This window comes from Haliaeetus albicilla, chromosome 2 (assembly GCF_947461875.1).
Source record: "Haliaeetus albicilla chromosome 2, bHalAlb1.1, whole genome shotgun sequence".
Taxonomy (NCBI): domain Eukaryota; kingdom Metazoa; phylum Chordata; class Aves; order Accipitriformes; family Accipitridae; genus Haliaeetus; species Haliaeetus albicilla.
The window spans coordinates 39,952,938-39,979,822 of record NC_091484.1 but is presented as its reverse complement, the minus strand read 5'-3'; the positions used below and the strand labels follow the sequence as shown (position 1 = coordinate 39,979,822).

General features: G+C 35.4%; 1 protein-coding gene across 7 annotated transcripts in view; it reads left to right on the top strand.

Annotated features, from left to right (window-relative positions):
• KCNH8 (potassium voltage-gated channel subfamily H member 8) overlaps window positions 1–26,885 on the top strand; it is a 207,173-nt gene that overhangs the window by 85,797 nt on the left and 94,491 nt on the right. For all 7 annotated transcript variants that reach the window (XM_069772019.1, XM_069772010.1, XM_069771991.1 and 4 more), the window contains 2 exons: window positions 14,136–14,263; window positions 17,056–17,296. In XM_069772019.1, coding sequence (XP_069628120.1) covers window positions 14,136–14,263; window positions 17,056–17,296 — 369 coding nt within the window. The remainder of the gene's footprint in view (window positions 1–14,135; window positions 14,264–17,055; window positions 17,297–26,885) is intronic.

Sequence of the window (26,885 nt, the reverse complement as noted above, 5' to 3'; positions counted from 1 at the left end):
AGAAATCTGTGCTCTAAAGGCTAATGATTTACTTCATGAGAGATGCAAATTTTCAGCGTACACTCAGTGAGAAATCACATTTAGTATGCCAGTGAAGACTTCAAATAGGTATGTCACTAATTACTTGTAAAACAACAGCTATTGTTTATCTGATAAACGCTTTATAGCTGTATGCTTATTTTAGTATGGATTAAAATGATCTTCAGCTTTTGATGTGGTTTCATGTCAAATTGTAAATCTAAGCAGATTTTAACTCATGTTTCAGTTGCACATTTAAAAATTAATACTCCTCCTACTGTGTACTGACAGAGGAATGCACTTATGCAAAGCTACATTACACCGGCAAATGCCCATTCAATTGCTATAAGCTTAAGAGTATTGACATTTGGCTGTCTTTTGAGATGTACTCATTAGAGTGCAATCCTAAAACTTGGTTGTTTCTTCCCTTTATACTAATTTTAAAACCATGGCAATCATTTTATGCTATGGTGATACTTGTTTGTATCATGGCAACAGAAAGTAGTACTTAGTGGGGGCTTTGTTAATACACTGTTTTATATAATATAGTGAGATAAGAAAAAGGATTTAACCATTTATTCAAAATATTTACAAACAATTCCAACATTTTAATTTTATGTAAATCTACCTGGCTATATAAAAATAAATTTAATAGTATGTTAGCTCTTTGAGTAACATTCAAATTCCTCCTATGCAGAGTGATTCACTAGTGCACCAGTGGTGAACATCATCTCACCATTGTCAGAAAAGAATTCCTAGTACAATCTAAGCAACTGATTCAGTATCTGAAATTTCAGAATGTTTAACTTCTAGAAATAATTGGTTCTTCTTTACTTAGACCAAAACTACTATCAGGCATGCAGGATGCACCTCATATTAACAGAAAATTAAGTTTTAGCTTTGTCTAAAGATATTAAAGATGATTTTTACTGTTCGGTGATAAACATCCATTGCAAAGTGATTGATACATATTGCCAGGTATTATTTTCATAGTTAATATTGCTAAAACCAGAATTTTACTTTTTCAAAGATTACTGAATTTGTCCTTTCAAAAATCAGGTAACTTGTAAAGTTGGAGTTGAAAGCCAGGTCTTGCTATAAGATAATTGCCATTATGCACAGTTTTCTACTGCCTTTTTGGCATATGTCTTGCGGTTAGATTGGGTATGGGAAGGAGAACTTGGATACAAACATGCTCAGTGTGAAACTCTTCTGCTCATGCAAGACTGTTGTATTAATGTTTTTCTTTCAGTCTATCTCTTCTCTGTTCTGCACAGGACAGATTTTATAATTTGTATGGAACATTAATAGTCACATTCCATCTCCCTTTAATTTCTAAACCCCTTAGAAAGCTTATCTAACAAAATTCCCTCATGTTCCTTTTCTCCTAAGTCTGCCCTGGACCCCTTGGCATTCCACTAACACTCTATGGTAATACCCCCTCACTGGTTACGCCTCCAAAAGCCTTCTCCAGACTCATTCTTTCTCACCTCTTTCCTACCTTTGATATCATCTGCTTCCTCAGTAAAATCTTGTTCTCCTTGTACTTTCACAGTGACACCTCCCTGAGCTTTACCTCCCGATTTTATGGCCTCTCTTTTCTTGTGGATTGTCTTTTTACTTTTGCAGACCTCAGGAGTTGATTTCTCTTTGATTTTCTGCCAACGTTTTCTTACCTATTTTATCTCATCTCTTCACACAACTTCAGTTGCTCCTTTGTGCCAATGTGCCTTGCAAAAGTCCACCTTTTTGCCTGATTTCCCTTTACCCAGCCCAAATGGCAGATGTCGTCTCTGACCTTTTCTTTTGAATGTCTTATTGTAAATATAAATTTAACAAAACTTTTTTGTGCTCTTCTTCTGAATAAAAGTTTCCAGTGAAATCAGCCCTATCAACCAATAGGAAGAGCGGACTTTGTCCTAAGACTTTCATATAAGAAAAAGATAAAAACACATGCCTGAGAAGTGCCTGAGAAGTTTGGCTTTCTTTAAGAAGTGCTGTGACAGTCAGCAACTCTCATATGGCTTCTTTGGTTTGGGTTGGTTTGGGTTTTTTTAAGTTAATTTACCATCCTCTTCCCCCACTTCTGCATCCCTTTTAATTGCAATGGTCTTAGAGGCCTCAACTTTTCAATATTGGTAATTTGCTTTCAACAATACATATTTCCCCTACCTGTAAGCTTATTTTAGAAATACACTCTATTTTCCATCTGCTTAACAATACCTATAATCATTTATTGTTATGAAAAGCAACTCAACAGCTTTTCTTCCTAAATTTGGGCTCTTTAATCATATTAATGGTCTTTCCAATACACAGGGAAAGGGCTTTCTTTATAAACACAATGATTCCTTCAGAAACTGTTTCTTAAACAGTTTTATGGGAGATTTATTTTAGCATCCCAACTGCCAATGATAGTTTTTTGGTAAACTGGTTAAGAGTTCCATTGTCCTTTTGTGCGAAAACTGATTAAACTGAAAATGCCAGGCTTCAAATGTGGGCTCCAGTATGGTATGGTTGTGTCAGTGTTTTTTCATTTCTGCATATGAACTTTCCATAATACACTTGGACATGTGCTGAAAGTTAGTGAGATTACACAAATCCAGGGAGGGAAATAAGAAATTAAATTAGTCTGTGACTATTTTTAGATCTCTAATCTGCATGCAAATATGTAGTAATTTGGGTTATATAGATGTAGAGTTCTACTGTTATAATCACTGCTAAAATTCCCCTGTTGAATTTGACTCATTCCAAAAAGTTTCCTTTAGCCTTCTTTGTTATTCTATTTGTTGTTTTTTTCTTTGAGAAAATTTTTAGCTCTTTGTTTGAAAATAATTATCTTAGGACAGAGTTTCTCAACTTTATTGCAGCATTATTGTAAAAATGTGTGCAATATATAGCAACCACAGAATCAGACGATAGTTGAAGTGGGAAGGCATCTCTGGAGGTTGTCTACTCCAGTGCCCCCTACTCAAAGCAGGGTCAGCTAAAACAGGTTGCCCAGGACCGTCTAAAGATGTGTGCTGAATATCATGAAGGATGGGGACTCCACAGCTTCTCTGGGCAGCCTGTTCCAGTGTTTGACTGCACCTTCCTTTGTTGAACTCAATGAAGTTCCTGTTGGCTCATTTCTCCAGCCTGTCAAGGTCCCTCTGAACCTTCTTGCAGCACAAACATCTGATGTAACAACTCCTCACTCCCAAATTGTATGATCTACAAACTCTCTGAGAGTGCACTCTTTCCCATTTTCTAGGTGATTAATGAAGATTTAAACACTATTTGCCATAGTATCAATGCCCCAGTCATAGTGTTATGTCCATAATCTAGTCCATCCAGCTTGACTTCATGCTGCGGATCGCAACCCTCTGAGCCCAGCAGTTCAGCCAGTTGTCAGTCCACCCTGCCACTTCCTCACTTGTTTGTTGGTCATCATCTTCTCGCCATATTGTTCCTAGTTTGAAGGCTGCCTTGCCAGGTTGGCCTGCCTCTTGGCAAAGACACTTCTACCCTAGTAATCATGTGAATTAAAAGCTGGACTACACCCTTTCCCACCACGGATTAAACTAAGCTGCAGTGTTATGGTTTAAGTGGCTAGCTTTTTCTGGCTTCTTATTAATCCTTAGGTCTATATGAATTTCTAAGAAAACAGATTTATTTTGATTATGCATCATTTGTTGGAAGAAGGGTTGTTCTTTCCAGTGTGCCAGAAGTGAAATACCATGTGCCAAACATTTTGCATTCCAGATTTTTATGTAAAAAACGCCTGCTGGGGGCAGGGATGGGCTCTTCTTCTAAGAAATTCTGCAGTGTGCACTTTGATTTATTCTGCTTAATTACTGTCTCAGCTACTTCGTGATTGCTCAAGCTACAGCAACAAATATTCAGGGCACAACTTTTCATTTTAAAGCTCCTTATACCTGTCAGGAGGCAGGATACTGAGAGGGGGATGTACAGTCTCCTAGATATGCAATATTCAAAACAGTTAAAATTGTTTCAGGATGTGTGGGGCGCCATGCAGTTCTGTCGATGGAAGAAGTAGGATAGAAGCACAGTTTTACCCCAACTTTCCCACTTCCCAAAGAAGAAAGTATTGGGGAAGCCTTTGTTCTGCAATGACTCAGTTACATCTTCTCCAGGATGACTTTGCTCCTGGCTGACCGTCAAAGTAGGAAGGGTCTGCATCTCTCCTGCCCTCAGTAAAGAGGAACTGCTTTCCTCCTTGTCAGTGCATGAGAGTGTAAACACTTAGGGGACAAAAATAGAGCAGCTATCTTTCTACTCCCTGTTCCTGCAGATACATCTGAGCACATAGATGCTCTCCCTCTACCCTTTTCACCTTCTTGTGTAAGCAAATGAGTTGTATTTGAGCCTTGAACCTTTGTGGTCATCTTTATGGCCATTGCTTTAGCTTTTAACCAAGTGTTAAATGTGAGTGGTGTTCCATTCCAGCAACTCTCAGAGAGGCACAGGGTATGTTCTGGAGGTGAGGGGAAACTGTTCTTTGTGGTATATGTGGAGTGAAAATGAGAAGAAGAAAAGCAGACTGATTCTTGAGCAAATGCAGAGGAGCAGACTGTATTCTGGGATATCCTGGAAGGGTGAGAGAATATATGCATTAGCAACCAAATAGTTCATTGACTCACCAGTTTCTAGATAAACTCATCCAATCACCTTTAGATTTTCCTTAGAAACCAAATTATCAAATTGGGGGGAGAGGAGGAAGGGAGGAATTTTTTTGTTTGGGGGTTTTTGTTTTGTTTTGGTTTGTTTTTCATTTTGGTGCTTTTCTATTTGTTGGACTAGGTTGATGGCAGACTTAGTGGAAAATATCTTCAGATTTTCCTTTTAGAGTTTGCTAGCTCAACCATGTAAGACTGACAACAGGAGGCATGGAAAAAACAGGGAATATGTTTAGAAGGTGTGTTGCCAATTAGAAGAGCTCTTCAGAGTTGTGTGTGTGTGTGTGACAGGTGGTTTTCTGAGTGTTTTTTTGAGGGGTAGAAGTAGGTTTTTTTGAGGCAGTAGAGGGTTTGCAAACCTTTGTACCTAAATGTCTTGTTTCTATGGAAAAAATCTGAAAAGGAAGAAATGTCTTTAAAGACATTCACAGGCCTAGACACAGCCTGTTGTCTTACATTTTATTAATTAAGAGACCATGAGGACTAGAATGCATATTGCATATGTACTTTGTGTTCAGAAACACAAGTAAGGGCACTTGGACCATTTGCAGTATTCACCTGTAATTGCAGTTATGCTGAACGTAGCTCACGCTGTAGCACCTCAGAGCAACTCTGAGGTCCTATAATAAGACCTATTATAGGTGAGTTTTGCCTAGCTGTAGCAAAGACAGTTTTACAACTGTCAACCATCCATCCTACCTTGTATAATTAAAATTGTAAAACAGTTTTGGTTTATGACCAGTCACCTTCATGGTCTGAAAATCTCATTCCTCGAAAGATAATCAGTTACTTTCTGGGTGTTTCAATGACCACATGAAACATATACACAGACATTATAGGGTTTTGAACTTATATACGTCTTAGCTCTTTAAACTAAATTTTTTTTAAAAAGCTATTTCCCCACCCTGTTTTAACTCTGGACAAGCTGCAATGACCACAAAACATTTTTATAGGTGACTGATCTGGTTCTGAATCATAGACAAATATATTAAGAAAACAAGTCTTCGGTTTTGAAAGACTTGCTTTCATTATAGGATGGAAATTATTCAGGCATATATATTCCTATTTTCCTATATATATTAAGTGAGCAAAGTTATACTTTACCATCAACTTCTGTGCAATTCTTTTTTTTTTTTAATTAATTTGTGCAAAGATCAATGATAGCGAAATTATGATCACCTCAGATTGCAAATAATCTTCCTCAAATACTCTGGAGGACAAAATATCAGTAAGTAAAGTATGTGATTAAATTAATGGAATTAAAGGAAAAAAGAAAACCTTTAGGTTCAGTGAGGTAATGTCCTTAAATGCTACATCCTTGGACAGAAAGATGGACATTAACATTTGCTGAAGTCAATGAAAAGTTCCTCAGTGACTTAAATAATTGGAAATGTTTAAGCTATAGGGTTTTTTAAAAAATATTTCAAATATTCTCTGTATTATTACAGTTATGTTTTTGTCCATAATGATAAATGAGCATATCATTTTGCCATGAGCTAGCATTCACTGTGGGAAATACAACCTGTTGCAGGAAATAAAAGTCATATCAAAAAACAGCTGAAAGAATAAGTGATGACCCAGCTTTAAATTCAACACTTCATTTTGTTCTGTAAGAACTACATATGACCACTCACTTCAGTTAAATCAATAAACATGTTTCAAATCTGGTAGCATAATAAAAATGACAATTTTCCCATTTGTGAGGTGACTCCAATTGTATAGCAATAAGCTGGTAAATAAACTATTTTTACGCAATTATGAAATAGTTATATTTTAATTGGGATATTTTACTTCATTATAATAGATTCTGTAAATTTTTAGGTAAAACCTGGGAGAAGGCAGTAGTATTAATAAATGGGGAAATACCATAAAGTCAGTTCACTTTCAGAGTTGTGCTGCTGAATCTCAGTCTATTAGAAGTAGTTGAAGAAAGGTGTGTGTATTTGGATTTTATTTTTTTTTAATTCTGAATTTTATGAGATCAGCCCAAGTACTGGCAGCTAAAAAAGATTTAATTATTTATTTAGAAGTGTACACCTGTCAACTACCAAAATAGAGGTGGAAAAAAGGTTCCTTCTTGTGGTCTTTGCATATCTTTTCCCCTCTACCTTTTTTTTCTTAATGATGGAAGAATCGGCAACCCAAAATGTGGTTAAGGATTTCTTATCTCATATGTATACCACTGTTTAAAAGTCTTTCTAATCCATGGAACAGTAGTAATAAATTTTCTGTCTGTTTGAAGCCAAATTTTCTCTGAAGGCAGAATATTAAAATGATGAAAATCATACAGTTGATTCTATATAAAATTGGTCCCTTTTTAAAAAATATTTTGTAATAATGTTTACAACTTTTCATCTGATACGTGCATTAAGTACATCTTCTTACTGAATCAGTTAATCAGTTAACAGAATAAAAAAGCAGCTAGAGGCTAGCCTGGATCCACCATACAGCTAATAGTTCTGTGAATATTTGGTTGTTGTTAACAGAAAGAATGTGTCATGCAACCAACAGACCTCCTGCAGCCTATTGCCCATGGTAGTGCTTTTATTCTGTCATTAATACCAAAGCAGGCTTTCACTAGTTCTCTCTTTGTTGACAACTGCTGGTGTCCTGTCCCCTAGAGAATGATATCTGAAAGATAGCTAAAGGTTTTAAAAAGCCTAGAAAAATTCATACCAGCCTTTCATACACTCTGGTTTTGAAGGGGTTTTTGTGTTTATTCAGAATCCATTTGTGTCACTTTACCCCAATTGCCTCCTTCAGAATTTCCTTGGCTTTTTTTTTGGGGGGGGGGGGGGGGGGTGCCTATGAAATGTAATTTGTGTTAATGATACTGGATATGATTAAGTAACATTGTGTTTCCTGTAGATATCATTGTATTTATTTTATGTCTTGTGGTTTATTCATTGGCGTCTGTGCAAAGAGCACACTTCTGCTGTGCTTTTCCTTACCTTATGATGCAAGTGATGAGGGTTTCTCAAGACTTGTATTAAAAGAACAGAAAATCTTGATTGCAATTCTTACAGGAAGCCTTTCATAGATAAAGTTGTAAGATTAATAAATGATGGAGAAATTCTTTAACAAATGGTTTGTTGAACCCAAGATCAAAAAGGAAGAGTTTAGTACTTATAAGATATCCCAGGTAACAACATCTCACTGTGTGATTGGGTCAAGTGGCTGAGTTATGACACCCTAGAGAAATACACAGGAAAGGTAATGGGGGAGGTTTATTTCACTGCCTGATTTCAGAATATAGCAGTAGGACAGATCATGCAGGTATGTGAATATGTCACTCTCTCTTTTTTTTGAGGAGGGAAGGGTCTGACCAGAAGTAGTTTGAAGTCACAGTGTTAGCCTGACTGCGCCTTTTCACAGTGCTCCAGCATGTACATGGAGCAACATCATGGATCTCTTTAAGTCTGTCCATATCTGCATACTTCTTAGCAATGAGGAAAGTCCATTCATCCTGTTCTACCTTTTTGTTGTTGTTCAAAAGGAAATCTAATTCATACGTTCAGAAGGATATTATTTCTATGATAAATTTTCTTAGGTGGGAGCTGGTATTACCTGCTGTTTCATCTCATGATTGACTTCAGCTTTGTAAGCAATGAAATAAATAAAAATGTCTTACTCTGCTAACTTATCCAGTCCTCTGAGTAAAATGTTAGTTAGTAGAATAAAAATTTTATCTATTTATTGCTCATACTTGCTCCTGGACCTCAAAAGAGCAAAGAAGAAGTAATCTCATTTTTTATGCAAAGCTATTTATAAAAGTATACACTACACTATTAAATAAACCTAAAAAAAATAATTTTTCCAGATAGCAGGCACTGTAGGGCTGACTGTCCATGTAAGTCTGGAGCCATCTGATTGTAGCTCACTGCTTTTCTTCAGAACTCTTCCTTGCAAAGTGTTTAAAGATAGCCATATCTATACTATCTTTCCTATTTTTGCTCACATGGACAGTCAGGTTTGCTGCATGTCATGACTTGAGAGGGTCATATTTATACTGTTTGAAGAGGATAGTCAATGTGTCTGAATCAATCTTACCCTAAGCCTAACAGCCCCACGCGGCAAGCAAACAGGACAGCAGTGGCAATTAAGTAGTTGGGGCTGGAATATAACCTTGACCATGGAGCTAATGTGGTTGTGAAGAAGTAAAAAAGCAATGAACGGTTATGGTCTTGTCCCTAGTGGTGAACTCTTATCTTTTCAATGGCTACTGTACTCAATGAGTGAAAAAAATTGCAGAAATGTTGCTAAGATGTTCAAGTCTTCAGCCTCACAGCCTTTAGGATAACTCTGTCACATTGGTTTTTGGTAGAACTACCTTCTGTGAATAAAGCTACTCAGGTGTGCATGTGTTTCCAGGACTAAACCCTCAGACTACTTTACCTCACCCCTCTACATCATTCACATATTGTCAGTATATTGTGTTCTGGGTTAAATTTGAGAGGTGCTGGTTGCTTTTATTAAATCTGTAATTTTATGATTGCTTAGGTAAAAACAGATAAATGTCTTGAGTTTTCCTATGTAATATGAATGAAATGCTAGATATCAGATTTCTTTTTTGCGTCCGTGCACACTTGTAAAGAAAACTTTCTGTGCTAATGATCCATGATCAGACTGGGACATGATTCCATACAAGAGCATGTTGGGCATTTAATCACACCACAGGAAAATCTAGTTAGTGGTTTTAATTAATGCATATTCTGCTGTGATAATGCATAACCTGAGGAAAAAAGTGAAGGCAGTTCTTTCAAAGAGATACAAATTAATGCTGTGAAAAATGAGGAAAAATACCAAGGCTGAGACATTTTTTGTCAATAATGTACAACCTTTCTGACCAAAGCAGGTTAGCTTATTTTGGTATTTGGAAAGAGATGCATTTCATGGTCTCTCTCATGCTACAGCTCGTCTGCTATGGAGTGAGCATAATGCTTCTGGGTCATGTCAGAGTTAATCAGTGTAGACAGCTTGAGTTGACCATACAAGAAGATTATGGTGGTTCTACCTGTATGTGATGGATGTACTTTCCAAGAAAGCTCCTATACCTGCGCAATTACAGCCAAGCACGGGGCTGGAGACCTCGAATAAGAGCAGGGTGGTATCAAGATGCAGTCTGCTCGCACCGGTCAAAGAGCTCCTGGGCCTTGAGCCAGTTCCTGTCACCCTCTCAGGTGTCCCAAGAAGGACGATCCCTGGGAGCTGGCAGGCTGCAATGGGCTCCCTTGACCATGTGTTGAGCACCCCTCCTCCATGTCCAGCTCTGCCTCAGGAAGGACTTGTGATATCTTTTATTTGTTACCACCTGAACTTCATGACTGAAAGAACAGTATGAGTCTTATCTTCCATTTGATGATTAAATACTTTATTTTGCATTTCAAGGATTTAAATGTATCATACTTTATCTGGGGAATGAGAACATTATAAACCATAGAGTATTCTGGACTATATCCAGTGTTATGCTCTGGCTACTCTGATGTGTTTTGAAGGAAAGAAGACACAGATTTGGTTTTAATTTGGTCAGTAAAGTTGAGTTTACAGTTCTTTTGCATTGCTAGGGCAGCATGTACTCAGTAGAGCTTATCAGAAGTTGTTGGGGTTTATTTTTCTGATTTGTACCTAAGGAGTAGACTTTTTTTTCCAAAGGGACAGGAAAAGAGTTATGTCTCCACTTTCTATTAACTGTAAATGGAAGATTGATGCTTCATGTTCTTATAAAAACACAAACAGAAAAGTCAATAGTTAGAAAGGAGTTTGTGTCTGAGTGTGGTTTTTTTACTGCAACCTTCCCTTACAAGACTGTAAGAAGTCTTAAGCTGTTATGAGACCAATGTTAAGATTGGCAAAGAGGTGGTGGTGTTAGTTTCTTTTCTTAGAAAAGACTTCTGAAATTTCATGTGTGATGGCCGTAGTGCTATACGTAATCTCATTTGAAAGAAAAAACAACACAGAAGGACAGAAAGAAGAGTTAAAAAATGTATTACCATTTTTTTGATCAAAGAAAAGGGGAGTTAAGACTAAATTTTTAAGGGCTATATTGGGGAAAGGATTATCATCACACGGGAAGGGGTGTGTAGAAGTGCCAGGAAATAGAGCCCAAAATCTGAGATTTTTTTTAGAATAATGATTTCTCACAATATTTGGGGAGATGAGAAATCCTTTTAATTTTAAGCACAGGGTAAAATTAGAACAGTGGCATTCTGCTTATGGCTGGATTTACTATTATCTTTTTGCTAAGATCAGCCATGGACAGACAAAAGCAAGTCTGTTAGTTAACTGATTTTTTTAATTTTTTTTTTTTAAGAATGAGAAAGAAACAGCTGGGTTGTTTATAAAAAATAAACTTTCTTCTTCAGAACAGTGATCTGTAAACTAAGTATGACAGGAAAAGAGTGAAGATTACAGACAATAATCACACACATACAAATCCACACCTAGTGAACAACATATTTTACTAAGGTTCAGGATTGCCTCTTTTCCTAAAGGCACTGTGAAGATCAGAAAGCAGGAGAATTCACAAATGTCATTCACTGATGTATGTTACAAGCTATTGATACGTGCTCCAGTGATGGCATTGTCTGATGGCATCTTATCTGCACAGGCAACTTGTGTTTTTTTCACTGCTAATAACTACAATAAGAAATCTTTACCATTTCTGTTTAAAAAGAAAAGTATTATTACTTCATAATGAATGTCACGCTTTCCTTTTTTATCCATGCTTTACTGTCTGTAGGAGTTGAGTGACTTCCAATAATAACATAAAGGTAGCATTACTCCTTTGTAAATAGTGGAATCAGCATGTGATGGAAGTCATTTGCTGTGCAAATATGCAACTAGTGTGATCCTAAGTGCCACATCAAGCCCCACAGCCTGAGCAGGTTAATGAGTACAGAATTCTTAGTGGCTGGAATGCTAAACCTATGTGGGAGAGATGGGATCCACCTAAAGCAAAACATCAGGCCACTGGCACATAAAATTTAAAATCTTATAAGGAACTTGTCTTTATTTAAAGAGTGGACAGAAAATGAAAAATAAGTGTCAATAAATGTATAAGAAAAAAGAAACAACTTTGAATACGTGTACATCGACTGTAACCTTAGTAATTATTGCCATTCTGGAAAAAGATGGAGATACGGACAGCTTTCAGCTCAGTGCTCAGCATGTAAGAAAAGGCTAATCTGAGGTTAGGAATTACTAAGAAAAAAACTGAAGGCATTATTACACTGTTGTATAGAGCAACTCTGTATCCATACCTTGAAAGTTGCATGTTATTCTGGAAAAGGAGCTACTAGAAAGATATCTTTAAAAAGACACAGGAGATCTAGGAGGAGTAAAGAGAAGGCCTTCAAGGTTGACCAGAGGTAGAGAGCTCCACTTCCTTGCAGGAAGAGCCTTGTATTGCTGGGAATGTTGAAAATATTCAAAGAAACTCCACCCAAAGGCACCATGCCTGCCTTCGAGAACACAGTTTAGTGTGGATCTCACAACACATGACATCACATCACCTAGGCTGTTATATGTACCACCTACCAGCATGGACTATCTTGTGCTTTGAAGGCTAAAGACATGGAGAGAGGTATTGGATATGAGACATCATGAGCCTTTAGCCAGAGTCCTGAAAGCACTGCTGGTCAGAAACTTTGCCCACTTTCTCAGCCTACCTCATAGCAGATCTGAAGCATATTTCATGGACTACTTTGGGAGGCATTAGAGTAAACTGAATGGCCTCATCCAACATGGCAGTTTAGGTTGAGAAAGGGAAGAAAGAGAGGCCTATAAATAGTTTTAAAGACAATTTCAAAGTCATATGACAAAAACATACTGCAGCTGTCCAATACTACTAGACCCGATTCAATAGACTAAAATTCATTTTTGCTCAGAGAAACAGATAAGCGTCTTAGTCTCACCCAGAACTTAAGAACACTTTTAAAATTTAGTTTGAGTTTTAAATGGTTTGGTGATTGAGAGATGAAAATTAAAAAAAAAAAAAAAACAAAACAACAAAACCAAACAAACCAGCCAACCAAACAAAAAACCCCTTTCATTTAGTTGAGTATTTTCTGAGATAATCCCCTTTGGTTTACCTTTCTTCGTTGCAGCTGGCACCAATATGTATTGTAGCTCTTTAAACCACCTGCAGGCACCCAAGTTGGAGATGGGAAAGTATGGGGCTTCTCCACCTGCTTCCTCCAGCTTTCAAGTAGCTATTTGGTTTTGCAGTGCAATGTTTCTTCCTTCCTTTTTCTTTTTTTTCTTTTTTTTTTCTTTTTTTTCCCTTTCTCCTCCTTACTGACATGTGAAAAATCCTCAATTGGGCAGGGGTCTTGCATGAATTGCATGAAATATTCTTCACTGAGAAGCTTGGAAAGTTTTGCTTCCTACACTTTTTGTTATGTATGGTTTTGTGTTGTAAAGCCAAAAAACCACCAGTCTTCTATAATTCAAATCTTTTTTTTTCTTGCTTTTCTAGGCAGGTTTCAAGATGTAGCTATTTTGCTTCTTGTTAATTTCTGGCTCTGCTAATTGGTTTTGGTTTGGTTTTTTTTTTCCCCATTAATTTGTACTCATTGAATTGACTTTAATTAAACCTGTTTGACAGACAGCTTCTTCCTTTATTCCCATAATTCCTTTTTTCTTAATCCTGACACATCACAAAATGTCTGCTTTCATTTACTCTGGCATCAATTCACTGTAATTCCATCAGAATCACTGGAGTTAGTTTGAATTTACTGCTGTATAAGCAAGAACAAAATTTTATCCCACGATTGACAATTATAGACATCTGAATGGAGGGAAAAAACCCAAACCTTTCTAAAACAGTGTTCAGTCTTTACTCTTAACGGATTTCATGTCACCAAGGAACGTGTCAAGTGATTATGCCAGTGACCATGTGGTGGGAAAAGAAATCTAAACACCTGAATATAAGAATTGCATATTACTAATTAGCAAGGTTGCAAATTAGCATATGCTGACATAATGGAAGCCTAGTACAAGTCAGATTCTTTGGTTTTAAACAATACACAACAAAAGATTTTTTTTTTTCTTTCCCTGGAGTAAGAGGTTAGGAACACCTTAAGGACATTTTAAGTGGTTACTCCTAGCCATACTTGCCTTTGGTCTGTAAACACTATTTCATTTTCTGAAACAGTGAAGAGTACATTTTTCTTATCTATGAAATCGTATGTTGTAACTAATTGCTTCAGAACTGCGTGAAGGCATTTGACAATTAAAACTTTGCAGTGATTTTTATTTGCCCTTTGGGAGAGGGATTTTTTTTTTCCTAACTGCAAAAAATTAAGCAAAACTAAGAAAAGGTGTATATAATCTTTACATCTAGCCCTTTTTCTACTAAAGTCTAAAATGTCAGTAGTTCAGCTCCCAAAGGTTCAAGTGCCATTTCCTGATTTTTAATGGACTCCCACTTCTATTCTGCAGAAAAATGGAAAGGAAGAGGAAGACCGGGGTCACATTTTGAATCAGCACGAAGACGGAGTAGAGCTGTCCTTTATCATATATCTGGGCATCTACAAAGAAGAGAGAAGAACAAGTTAAAAATTAATAATGTAGGTGTAATTCTTCTCTTTTTCAAAAATGTACTCTTTGTACTGTCGGGTTTTTTTTCAAGTGCTGTAAAATGTCAGTGGGTACCTGAGAAATGTCCTAGTTATAATTTTAGAGTAAGAAAAGGAGTAAAGTGCAGTTCACTTAAATGCAGTTCTGCCTGCTATGGTATTTGTTACTATTCATACAGCAAGACAGTCCATTTAGCCCTACTGTAATAAGACATTTATTTAACCCAGGAAAGCCACACTATAAAATTTCTCAGAACTTAATTTTAGGTTCCAATTTACCTTACTGTCCCAATTATTTCATTTCAATAACTACTATTTATCAAAAAAATAATGAAGAAACTCAAGGTATTACTCTAGTTGAAAACCTCTATGCTGTGTAAGCTCCAGAAGTTCACACTTCATTTAGGCAACATTTCAAGTAAATGTCTCCAGCTTTGTGCAGGGTAAATTTATCTTTTCATTTCCTAATTGAAGTAGTAATATTTCTTTCTTTAAATTACTTCTGTGTTTCCTCTAGTTACTATAACTAGTAAGTTCATAAACACCCTGTGAGTGTTGCAAAAACCAAATCAAACAAGAGACAAACCCAAAAATATAGCAGCAGAAAGACTTCTAAAGAAATATGGTGGGGAGAAAGAATAATTCTCCTGCTCTATGGAACTATGTTTCAGGAGGAAAGTTAATGCAGAGGAAAATGAGAGATGTGTATGAAATCAGTATGTACATACAAAAATTTGCTAGAATAATATCTGAGAGCCTGTTCCAACAGTGAGAGCCTATAGTTATTAGAAACAGGGGTAGCAAAATGAAACAGTTTTTCTTAAAATCTCATAACAGTATTTATCATCTTGTTTATATATCATTAGCATTGAAAAGGTAAAATCTTTGACAGAGCTACAGGAAGGAAATGGTCTTTTTTTTTTTTTTTTTTTTTTTTTTTTTATATGGTTAGGGAGAGGATGGAAGACAGACAATGGAAAAAGTAACCAAAAGGTGTAGATCATGAACACCCTGAAAAGGTGATCTGCCTCTGGGCATGTTCCTTTTATTGGTTACCAAAATTAAGCAGCAGTGCAGATGCATCCCCCTAGACATTATTATGTTATATGTTAAAAGCAGAAAAACCTTGTTATAGATTAAGGACATGAAAATACACAGGTGGTATATGCTTCAAAGGGCATACAGTCACTTTCATTTAATGTAAATGTTAAATGTTAAAAAATGTTAAATGTTAAAAAAAAATTACAACCTAAAAATGTTAAATTGTTAAATGTTAAAATGTTAAGTTTTTCAAATTACACTTGAAAAAGTGTAAAAATTTAAAAAAAAAAAAATCTGCAACATATGTCGAGGTCTCCCAGTGATATTTTCACAGTATAGTAATATTCTTTAGCAACATGACTTTTAAATAGCTTTTGGTGACTTTCCTGTACTGTGCAGATGATACTATACTGGTTTAAAACATTTGTTGTCAGACTAATTTGCTGCCTTTAGTGCCTAGATTTTTAGAGCTATGAATTGGAAGTCATAAGAGGAACATTTTCTTCTCTGCGATTAAAAATGGGCTGATGCTAACAGCAGTGAGAGTTCAGCCCCTAAGATTCATGAATGAGAACCAAGAATGGAGAAGGCAAGGACATCAATATTTCAAAAGAATCACACAAAGAGAAAGGCTGTGACAGGCAAGGCAAATGTAATTAAGTCTGCAGTCATGCAGTTATTGTCATTTTATATTCATAGTGAATAACTTCAAGATCAGAAGTAATCTTAGCTTGCTGAATACACAATATTGTTTTCTGAGGCTCTTAATTACTGGAACAGTATTAAGCAGGAGCACAATGACAGCAAGCAAGAATTTTGTTAGTAAATAATACAAGACAGTTCATGTACCATATGCTGCTTTGCAGGAGGGTAGGTGGTTTTGTTAAATCTCTAAAAGATGAAAGCTAAGAATATATAAAACTGATGCTTAAGACTGAAGTCTTTGTTGCAAAGACTTTTGCTGGTTAGAAGACAAAGGCTTGAGACACATGACAAAGCCAGGTATAGTCTAATGGTGAAGGTAGTCGGTTCTGGAGCTGTATTACAATGGGTCTACATTAGTATTTTGGTTTACATCAGGAGTGCAATTTTAAACAGAATGAAAAAGTTATTCCCACTAATTGTGCTTTGGTTCATAGCAGTCTCAGGCACATGAACTGGATTCCCTCAGATAAAACTAAACAAGGAGAGGTGCTCCAAGTACTAACAGCTGTTCAGTCCACAGGACCAGGCTAGAATTAGTCTGAAACAACCTCCTCGCAGCAGTAAAATATGTATAGGAAGGATGCTTTGTCTTCAGCACCATTTATAAGGATGCTTTGTCTTCAGCACCATTTATTCCTTTCTATATATTTATTCCTATTTGTAGTGCTTTGTCCTCATATATACAAAGCTTTAACCTATCTGTCCAGCAGAAAAACATTGCTCTTCAGTCAGAATTCACCCAAGAGAGGAAGAAATAGTTTGCTAGATTCAGTACCCTCCTCATTCTATTTAATATGTTCCTTATTAATCCTCTTCCTGCCCCAATATTCACAAAAGTTATTCCATCAACAGAGCTATCTGTCTAAATAAATGCGAGGACTACATTAGAAAAAAATCAGCATTAGTTCTTGCCTGCATATGAGTATGTCATATTTCATTACGCTTTTTTAAAAAAACTAATGGCTGCATTGGAAGAAATGCACCTGTATAATCAAATTATTGTTTCGTCTCATTTCATTTTTTTCTTTCTTTTTCAGAATGTTTTTGTAGATAAACCAGCATTTCCAGAATACAAAGTTTCAGATGCAAAAAAATCCAAATTCATACTGTTGCATTTTAGCACTTTTAAAGCTGGCTGGGACTGGCTTATTTTACTGGCAACGTTTTATGTTGCTGTGACTGTACCTTACAATGTTTGCTTTATTGGCCATGATGAGCTGTCTACAACTCGAAGCACAACTGTCAGTGACATTGCAGTGGAAATTCTTTTTATCATCGGTAAGATCTGTTTGGGGTTTGTTTGGAATCTCTTTTTTGACATTTAAGGTTTTCACAGAATGTATAATATAGAAAAGGAAATAACTGCTTTCATGATTTTAAAGAAAATCAATTTTAGCTGTATAGTTTGAGATTTTATCTGAACTTTAGATCACTTTTTTTTCTTTTTTGCATTAAATTGATTCAGGTAGTCCTGCTGTTACTCAAAAGGGAGCTTTGACCTCAAGGAAGGTTGAAAGCCATCATTTCACCCTGTGGATGCCTAAAATCTTCCCAATGTAGGGATGTGCCCTGGAATTACTAGAGTGTTGTTCATAATGTACTTTTTTTTTCCTATTACCTTTCACAAACACTTAGAAGACCTATGGACCACAAGTTGAAAAATCACTAGATTTTAAAAACTAATGACATGAGATTAAAACTCATACTGCAATAATGCAAATGTACAATATCAATATGCTATACTGACAACTGGGTAGAATCTAAGAGGTTGCAGTTTGTCATCTGGTCTGTTCTCTAAACGTTTTATTTTAATGATCCATTTAATTCTTATACCTTTAAAGAATTAAAAAGAAGACAAGGTCACCTCTAATGGTGGCCTTGTAGCAAAGCAATTTCTTTTTTGTATTATCTTGTTTCAATTTCTTTGTGAATATAGAAAAGAATCCCCGACTACAGTCACACAGATTTTTCCCCAAGTTTTTATTGTTAAAATACCACTTAGTGCTGTCACACTAACAAACCATAGCTCAGATCTGTTGATAATATGCAGGTGGAGAAGCTATTATTTTAAAGAAATAAGCAAAGTTGAGTATGTCTTTCTTGAACATGAAAAGGCTTAGGACAAGTTCTAAGAGAGAAAGGAAATGAACAAAATAATATAATCACCCTCATATAGGAAACTTCTTTTCTACTTTGCTTTTCTCTATTTATTCCTAAAAAAATGTTGCTTAACTCATATATTAAAAGCAACGTTATGATCTTCTCTAGGAGAACTAAAGAAAACTTCTTAAACACTAAGCATAAACTCAAAAAGTCTTTAGTTTAACAGAAGTTTTTCTTATGAAAATTTTGAAAAGTTTATTCCATTTCTCTGACAGCTTTACTGTAGACAGTAAGGCTAGTAGGTGGTGTGGCTTATGGAATAATCAGATGTTATGATGGATAAATATTTGTGTTTTCTCCTTTGGACATTTTTTTTTTCATTAGATTTAATGTCTGTTTTTCCCCTTTTACACTCAGTATTAGATCTCGGTGGACTCTTTCATGTTCATGCAAGCAATTCACATTCAGTGATACTCAAGCACTGCAGTAAGAAACCTACATTCTTCAATGCAGATCATCGAGGATTATCTTTTGTCTTGTGTAGAGTGAGGTTATGACTCTAGTCAGTCATAAGTGACTCCACATTCCATTTTAAGGAATACAAAATGAAATAATTCCACTTGATCTGCCTGGACATCTTTCTAAAAACAGTAAGCTCAAGGTTGTGATATTCTGATAATGGTTGTATCCTTCACCCCACACTGGTATAGATAACTGGTTTGTGTTATGAATGTATTTATTAGAATCTGAGCAGGAGACCATAATTTGTATCTAACTGATTTATGTTCTGTAGTATTCATCTGAAGCAAAACAGATGTGTACTGCTCAGTGCTACTTTTCTGTTTATATCTTTTGCTGGAAATACGGACTTCTTATATCACTAAGTCAAAAGCAATGGTATCTCTATGATCAATAGAGTAGCTGGGTAAGAAAAATAAAAGGAAGAAGATTTTCTGTAAAGTTTACTTTATCTTTTCTGGTTAGGCTTTTAGGTCTATCATCCAGGAAATCAAACTATATTTGTAACTAAATACATTAAAAGAAAAGTGTATAAAGTACTAGAAAATACTTCTTTGCATAGTTATGTTACTGGTAACCACAAACACTGTACTGTAGCATACCAATGTTCCTCCTCCATAGTTTCAATAATGGCTCAATTTTCCCCAAAGTAATTGTTTCTAAAGTTTTAAATTTGTGGCTCAGGGGAAAGGTATATGGAGTATTTTCAGGACATTCTCATACTGCCTTTTAATCACTGTGGTGAATTTAAAGAAAAGATTGTGTTTATAGTCACCTCTAAATGGTCTGTTGTCTGTTAAAATGTTGAATGAATATGTTTCAGACCACGTGTAACTATATTGAAAGTAGTAGAATTGACAGCATACATAAATTTAAGCATAAGTTTCAGGGCATTGTTCCACTGTGGCTCTGACAAGCACATCTTTGATGGATGATCTATGTGCTCTGAGAAAAGCCAATGAGAAACGTTGAGTAAAATTATTTTTATGATGCTGCTGCCTCAGAAAGTCAGTGGGGAGATCTGTCTGAGATGGGGTCTTCAGCTGTACTATAGCTCTGTAATCAGATTGAGGTATCACAACCCTTTAATCATGGATTGGAGAAAAAGAGTCTATCTGCTTTGATTTTATTTGGATTTATCAGAACATAGAATAATACTCCTTTTACACATGTAACTTGCATAAACTCTTATTTGGACTTAAGAACATCTTAGTTTTTAGCTGTGCTATCAAAGGGAGTGAAGATATGACAATAAAACAGAGAGATGTTGTCTGCACATCAGTTCAAGGGATGTAATAGGGTAGAGGTTAAGGGTTTCCTTTAAGCAGAAGGGTTTGAATAAATCTAGTGGCTAAAAAAATCTTTTAGGCTTCTGCAATTTTTGAGTCAGCATATGCTTAAGCATGATAAAAATACATATGGAAGTGTTCTTCTGACTTGGGGTGCTTATAAGTAAGAGTGTTGATCTGAATTAAATTATTTATACAAAAAGAGCACATCTAGCTAGAGGTTTAACTGCTTTAGCCATTAAAGTGTAAACAGAAGATAAATAATAATAATAACAGCCCATTTTGTGGTGTCTTTGGGAAAGAGGTTGGAGAGAGAACAAAATTAAGGCTTCTCAAATTAAGTTAAAATTATGTTTCACTTAATGTTACCTGTATATGCTAGTGCTTTGATAACTTGTGTGATGTGATGTTTGAGTGTATTTTCAGATGTCTTTTCCTCTGTAGTGTGTGCAAACTTTTTCTAACATTCCCCTGTAAATAAATCTTTTGCTTCCTCTATCTAATGATAGAGTAGAACTAGCTTAGTTTTAGAATTTTTTGACTGTTTTATGTATTCTAAAAACATTAGGATGTGGAGAGAAAAACTTTTTAACGTAAGTGTATTTAAACACGTAAAAAATTATCTTAGAAAGTGTTTCATCTGGGGAGTGATATTACCTGCTTTATTGCACTATTTACTTCAAAGTTTATGCCCCTTGATGTGCATAGGCAGTAGCTGGGTCCTTCATTTGTAGACAGGTGTGTCTGGGAGGCTAAATTTTCAATATTTCTAAGAAGCATAATGGATCTTGGTTATTTTTCAATAACATTTGTAAAGTTTTCTCTCTTTTGGAGAGAAAAGCTGAGAGAATCTCTCTCCAAGTTCATTCCACTTTATTAGTAGTAACCTCTTTATTGCATAACTTTTACTTTTCCATAACTATCCAGTGTAGTGCTTTTCTTTCTGGAACTGTTTCATTCTAGTTTTCAAATATTGTCTGTCTTTTTTTTTTTTTCCCTTTCATTTTAAAAACATTATTGAATACCTTAATTGAAGAAAGTAACACCGCAAAAATGATCAATACTTTATTGCTAAATGCTCAGACTCACTCACAGGACTATTTGGACAGGATGTCTTCAACAGGAGTTGAGGTCAATGCGATGGTTCAGAGAAAATATGTATAGGCTTTCAGGGTAATTGTAATACATTATTTGCTGGATAAGATCAAAGGTGTCAGAGTATTTTGTCTCCTAAGGTGGCCAGAAACAACTATAGAGAGTAGAGCTGTAAAAATAAGTGACCTTTAGCTTTTAATTTTAGTTTTCTATTTGTGGATCATCCAGTTTCTAGTGGAAGACGGAGATGGAGAACCCTGGATACTAATTATAGTTCTAAAATTGTACTAATTATAGCTATAAACTTGTAAAAGTTGTACAGTATGTTTATAAACATACTGGCAACTGTAATTTTAAGTGATTTTTCTGCAATGTCCTCCTTTGCCTACCTGTGGAAAAAAATCCCATACCCATCCCTTCCCCCACTCTCCCCACACCCACACTTGTCTGAAGACTTTATCTATGGCTTACACTTTCAAGAGAGAAAATTAATCATGGTTACTAAGATTGCTTCTCTTTGTATATGTATCTCTCTCTCTTGTTAAATATTATTTAACAAAGCGTTTTATCAGCAATTTCAGTTTTTAAAAGCCCCATGTTTAGAAGTCCTAAAGCTGTGATTTGTGTTGCATGATACTGTAGGTTAGAGAGACTTGTTGGCCCATTAGTGTCTATCACAAATGTAAATGACTCAAAATCTTTCCAAAACAGTCTTAAATCATATGAAGCCCTTGAGTCTCAGATGTTTAATATGTAGAAGTTTAAAAATATGGTGCTAACTCAGTAGAAATTCATATCATCATTCATGACTTACACAGTCATTCAAGTGTGCACTTCATATTGAAAATAACATATGTTAAACAAAATTTGTTGGAATCAGATGAGATAGTATTAAATGCTATAGATTTTATTAGATTGCTTTAAATTAGAAGAATTGTTTTTTATCTCATGTTCTTTTTCATTATTAAAATGATCATCATTTCATATCTTTGCAAGTGCACAGATGGTCACGTAAAACAATATCTGTGTGTAGGGGACCTCACATCTAAGAGGACTTTGCATTTTGAAAGGAAATGGCAGTGTTTTGAACCATATTTTAGAAAGTGTGCTTTCAGACCCTAATATGCTAAAATTCAAGTAGACACCAAAAGAGTGGTTGAAATTTATCTCTGGGAATTTACCTCTGAGCATCAAATGGAAGTATCTGTGGATACTTCTGAACAAAACATGAAACTGGATAGCATGACATTGTTGACACACCTAATATTAGGGAGGGAAGGTCATAATAAATTGTTCATGGACTATGGATTACCTAGTAATGTGAAAAAACAGTACAAAATGTTTATGTTGAAAAGTGGTAATAAATTTCCTAAAGATTCTCACTCAAAGCATCAAACTGAAGTTGGCAAGACCACCTTATTATTAGAAATTTTTCAAATACTATCCTTACACACCCTTGTAAGGAGAACAGGTGCTCATCTGTACACAAGATGCTGTTTCCAAGCACAGAAACATCCAGCAGGACATAGAGGAGACAAGCAGAAGCCACAGTAATTCAGAAGTGATCATTTGCATGGAAACATATCTGTATCTTCAGGTAGATGCAGATAAATGTTATGATAATGGAGGCACCCTGAAAATTTGACTTGTATTGGCTTTGCTAACTCCTCCTCTTCATTTGCAAAGGTGTGATGTCGTTGTTACACATTGTTAGCCAGCTTCTCATAGAATGAAAAAATGTATGCTTGTAGATCTAACCAAAGTTTTAAGAAATCACTGCCCCAAAATGTTGCTTACTACACCTGAAGTTGGGAGATACCTTACAGTTAAAAAACCTGCTCATCTGAGCATTCTTGCTTTTCCTGAGGCCAGAATGAACAACATTAACTACTGGTGAACTGGTTACAAGAAGGGATCCTTATGTATTGTGCCAGGTACCATCAAAGTTAAAGGTAAAATCGAAGAAACAAGTACTTAAAGAACTACTGAACAGGCTCCATTCTGAAATCAGATTTTGTGAAGGAATACCTAAAACAAAGTAAGTGGATTATGCAGGATAAAGGCCTTTTTAAAAGCACATGTAAGATGATAGAAACCTCATGAGTATAAGCTGAAATACGCACTATTTACCATATGTAATTCCTTACTATTCTGGGGAGAGCGTATAGCTGGGTCAAGGTATTCTGCATCCATGCTTCTGGTAAATATAGTCACTGTTCCACTTCTCAGTTGTCATAAATGGATCTCTTCAGACAGATTATTTTTCTTTCCTACTTCCTATTTCACAATGAGACTTGTAACACTGGAGTGACAGGCTTCTGAGCACTTAAGAGTGCTAAGAGCACTTAAGAACTGACTCTTCATCTTTTTGTCTAAGATGTGGTGCCATTGTAAAAAAAAAAGCAGTGTGACAAATCAGTTGTTTAACCTATAGTCAATCCACACATTGGGAAATTCTGTAGTAATAATTTTGTATGTAATTTTCACCGTGTTATGTTTCCATTCAAAAGATATAGAAAGTTAAAACTACCCTGTTATACAGAGTGTGACTGACTTGCATTATAGCTACAATCAGACAAAGTTTGTATTTAGATTTACTATCCTATAACATGATGGTAAAACAACTCTATATTTTTCAATAAGATTTAAGTCTTTTAATTAACCATCTAGGTAATTTCCAAGAAAATGCTTAGATGCTTGATAGTTTACCATATTTTTTGTGAGCTTGCATGTGGTCTTTTTCATATTTTTTATGATTTGTGGATAATGCCCTATGTGAATTGTTGTCAAGCTGCATGAGGTAATTTCTGAGAAAAATATTTCAGGTTTCCCCCTTGGAATTGGTCAAAGAATTTTAAATGCATGAAGCAGTTGCCCCATTGCCCACTGAATGTTTTACTTGTTTGACCATTTCATTGCTGTCTCCAGCATTTGTATAAAGTGAACTGTGTTCTTGGAATACCTAACAATGACATCTGCTTCACACACATTGAATTTAATGAAAAGATAAGTTATATGATTGATGTTTCTTCAGTCTTTGGAATTGCTTCTTTCTGCCATATTTCTGCAGCTTCTATTAAGAAAATTACCCATGTAATATTTTTAGTTCTTTGCTTTTATTTCAGGACTCCAAAGTCTGTATCTTCCTTTGTAGGAAAGTCAATATAATATATTTTAGTTACTCAGTATGTTAATGGATTGAGCCTGTTTTTAAAAGTTAGAGCATAGTTTATAAAAAAGAAAATCTCCAGTGCTTAGTATGTTATTGTAAAGGTCACGATATGTAATGCTTTTCGGGTGTATCAGCTATTGTAGAACTAAGATTAGCTCTTCCCTGTTTAGTACCCTCGTAGTTAAGGAGAGGAACTTGAAGAAGTGAACCCAAAAGGCTGAAAATCAAGGAAGAAGATAAAAGAATGTGACTTATTATGTTTTAAGTTTGTGATCTTGTGTTCAGTTTCATGATATTGGAATTTGAATTCATGGGCTCTCAGCATACTAAAGAGTTGAGATTAAAACCTCTGGTTGAACGTTAGTGTGCTGGTCATTCCATGTGTCCCAGCATGCCCACAGTAACGGGTACAGCAGCCTAAGTATGGTATTTGGTAGAGCATGCCATGCTACTGCATTAACACTGACCAGACTATACTGTACTGTACTGTACTGTACTATACTACACTATACACTCCTGAAGGGAGTGACTTTTGTTACCACAGTAACCATTCAAGCCACTAATGCCTTCAGATTTCAGTTTTTGTATTAATGGATAACTTACCCAAATAAAACAGTATTTCCACTTGGGTATGACTTCAGTATCCCATTACCTTACACTGTAAGAACAAACAGTAAGGAAGAGCAAATCAGTCTGTCATTTACAGATGGATTTTGGGAATCAGTTCTGTTACAATCCGTCACACTTGAGAATAGATCTTGCTCCATTAAAATCACTAAAAACATTGTCAATATGTCAAACTGTGATGGAGCGAGGCTGAGAACATACGTCATAGCTTTGCCTTAGAACAGGGACCATGCCACTCCTCGTGTGCTGTACAGTGACAAGCATCTTGGTGTTTAATCGTAAATAAACTCTTTTCACTGGAGAAATTTGACTGGTAAAACAGCTTAGTGTATTCAGTGGTGACTTTAACAGAACAAAGCCTATGAATTATATTCGTTCCACATTAGCAGAAGCTCTTTTTCAGAGGTCCATCATATTACATGAATGTGATATCCTTGCATTGAGGAGTTTAAGAATTTGCTGCTTTAAATTACGTTTCTATTGTTCATCTGAATGCTAGTCATCCAGCTAATGCCACAAGACCTCTAAAAAAGAGCTTCTTTGAATGGAGGAGTAAAGTGTCTCTGAAATGAGGTTCCCAACCTCTGTGACTGCCCACACAAACGAAACGGGGTTGTTTCCACAATATTCTGAAGTGCTAATGGCCAGGAGAAAACATTACTGGGAAATGTTTTTACTATTTTAAAAGTACTGTTGCTTAAGGACTAATTCTAATCCTTTTACATAATTTTCTTTAATGATCATGCTCCTCAATAAGAGTTCTTTTTCTGTTTAAGCTGTGGAACTGAACAAATTTTTCTACTTAACAAAACTCCATCCTGCTGATAGTGGCTTTTGATATTCCTTTTTAGATTGCAAGTCCATTGGGACCTACACTTCGTATCTTGGGATACTTAATTTCTTTACTTTCTAGCAGTATAAAATTTGGTCTGGTTTCTTCTCACTGTTACCTATGTCAACACAATACATCTGAGATTTCAGTTATATGTAGTTTCATATGAACTTTCAGTTCATAAAGATTCTGATAAAAAAGAAAAATTTTGACCATCCAGTTCAACCTTAAATGTAAGATATTATATTTAATCCAAATATTAATTTTAATTCCAATAAACTGTGTTTGGCTAAAACATGTTTTCCTGAAGGACATCAGCTCTTCTTCAGAGAAAGGAGAATCCACAACTCTACTCATCTATGGCTTGTAAATGACATATTTCTTTTTCCTATTTTTTCATCAACCTACAGAAGTGGCGTCTTGTTAAATGTTTATTACTACTGGTTTAAAACGTTACTACATGATGATTCTTAGTTAGGATACACTGGATTGTAATTTAGCATCTGATACGTTACAACCATCCTTTGCTGCTCCATTCCAAAATTAGATAAGTATTTATTTAATACATCTGGGTTTTCTACAAGATTACTAATAGCTTCTCTTATAATGGGGTGCCACTTGTCCAAAGGAACTAAAGTTGCAGATTAGCATTTCTTTCCTAATGCATCTAAAATTGTAATTTTCCTTCACCTTGGCTACCAGTGATTTCTTTCTCTTTCCCAGACAGGTCTAGATTTTCATGTCAAATTTTCTGTAGTTTATATTGATTGTTACTCAGTATCTGTTCACCATTTGTTATATCTTTCTTAAAAAGAACAAAAATGTTTTCCCTTCAGCAGCAGTGACAGGCTGTTATAAAGACTTATTATTTTATTATATATATTATTATTTATATAGTATATATTTTATTATATATTAAGTATTTATTATATAAACCCCTTACTTTTAGGGGTTTTATTACTTAATCTCTGTTGGTTTTTTTTTCTTATAAACTTTATTTGACTTCATAATAACCTAGATTCCTAAGCAACAGGTGTAAAATAAGCATTACTTTCTTTTCCTATATAAAATCAATATCATCTCCCTCACCTTATCGTGTCAGCATCTGAAAAAAAATCATCAAGCTAATTCTGGTAACAGACATTTTGAGGGGATATGCTGAGCTGAAAAATCATGCTTCCATTTGAATTAATTGTTTCTAGGACATTTGCTAGGAACATCAAGGTTTAT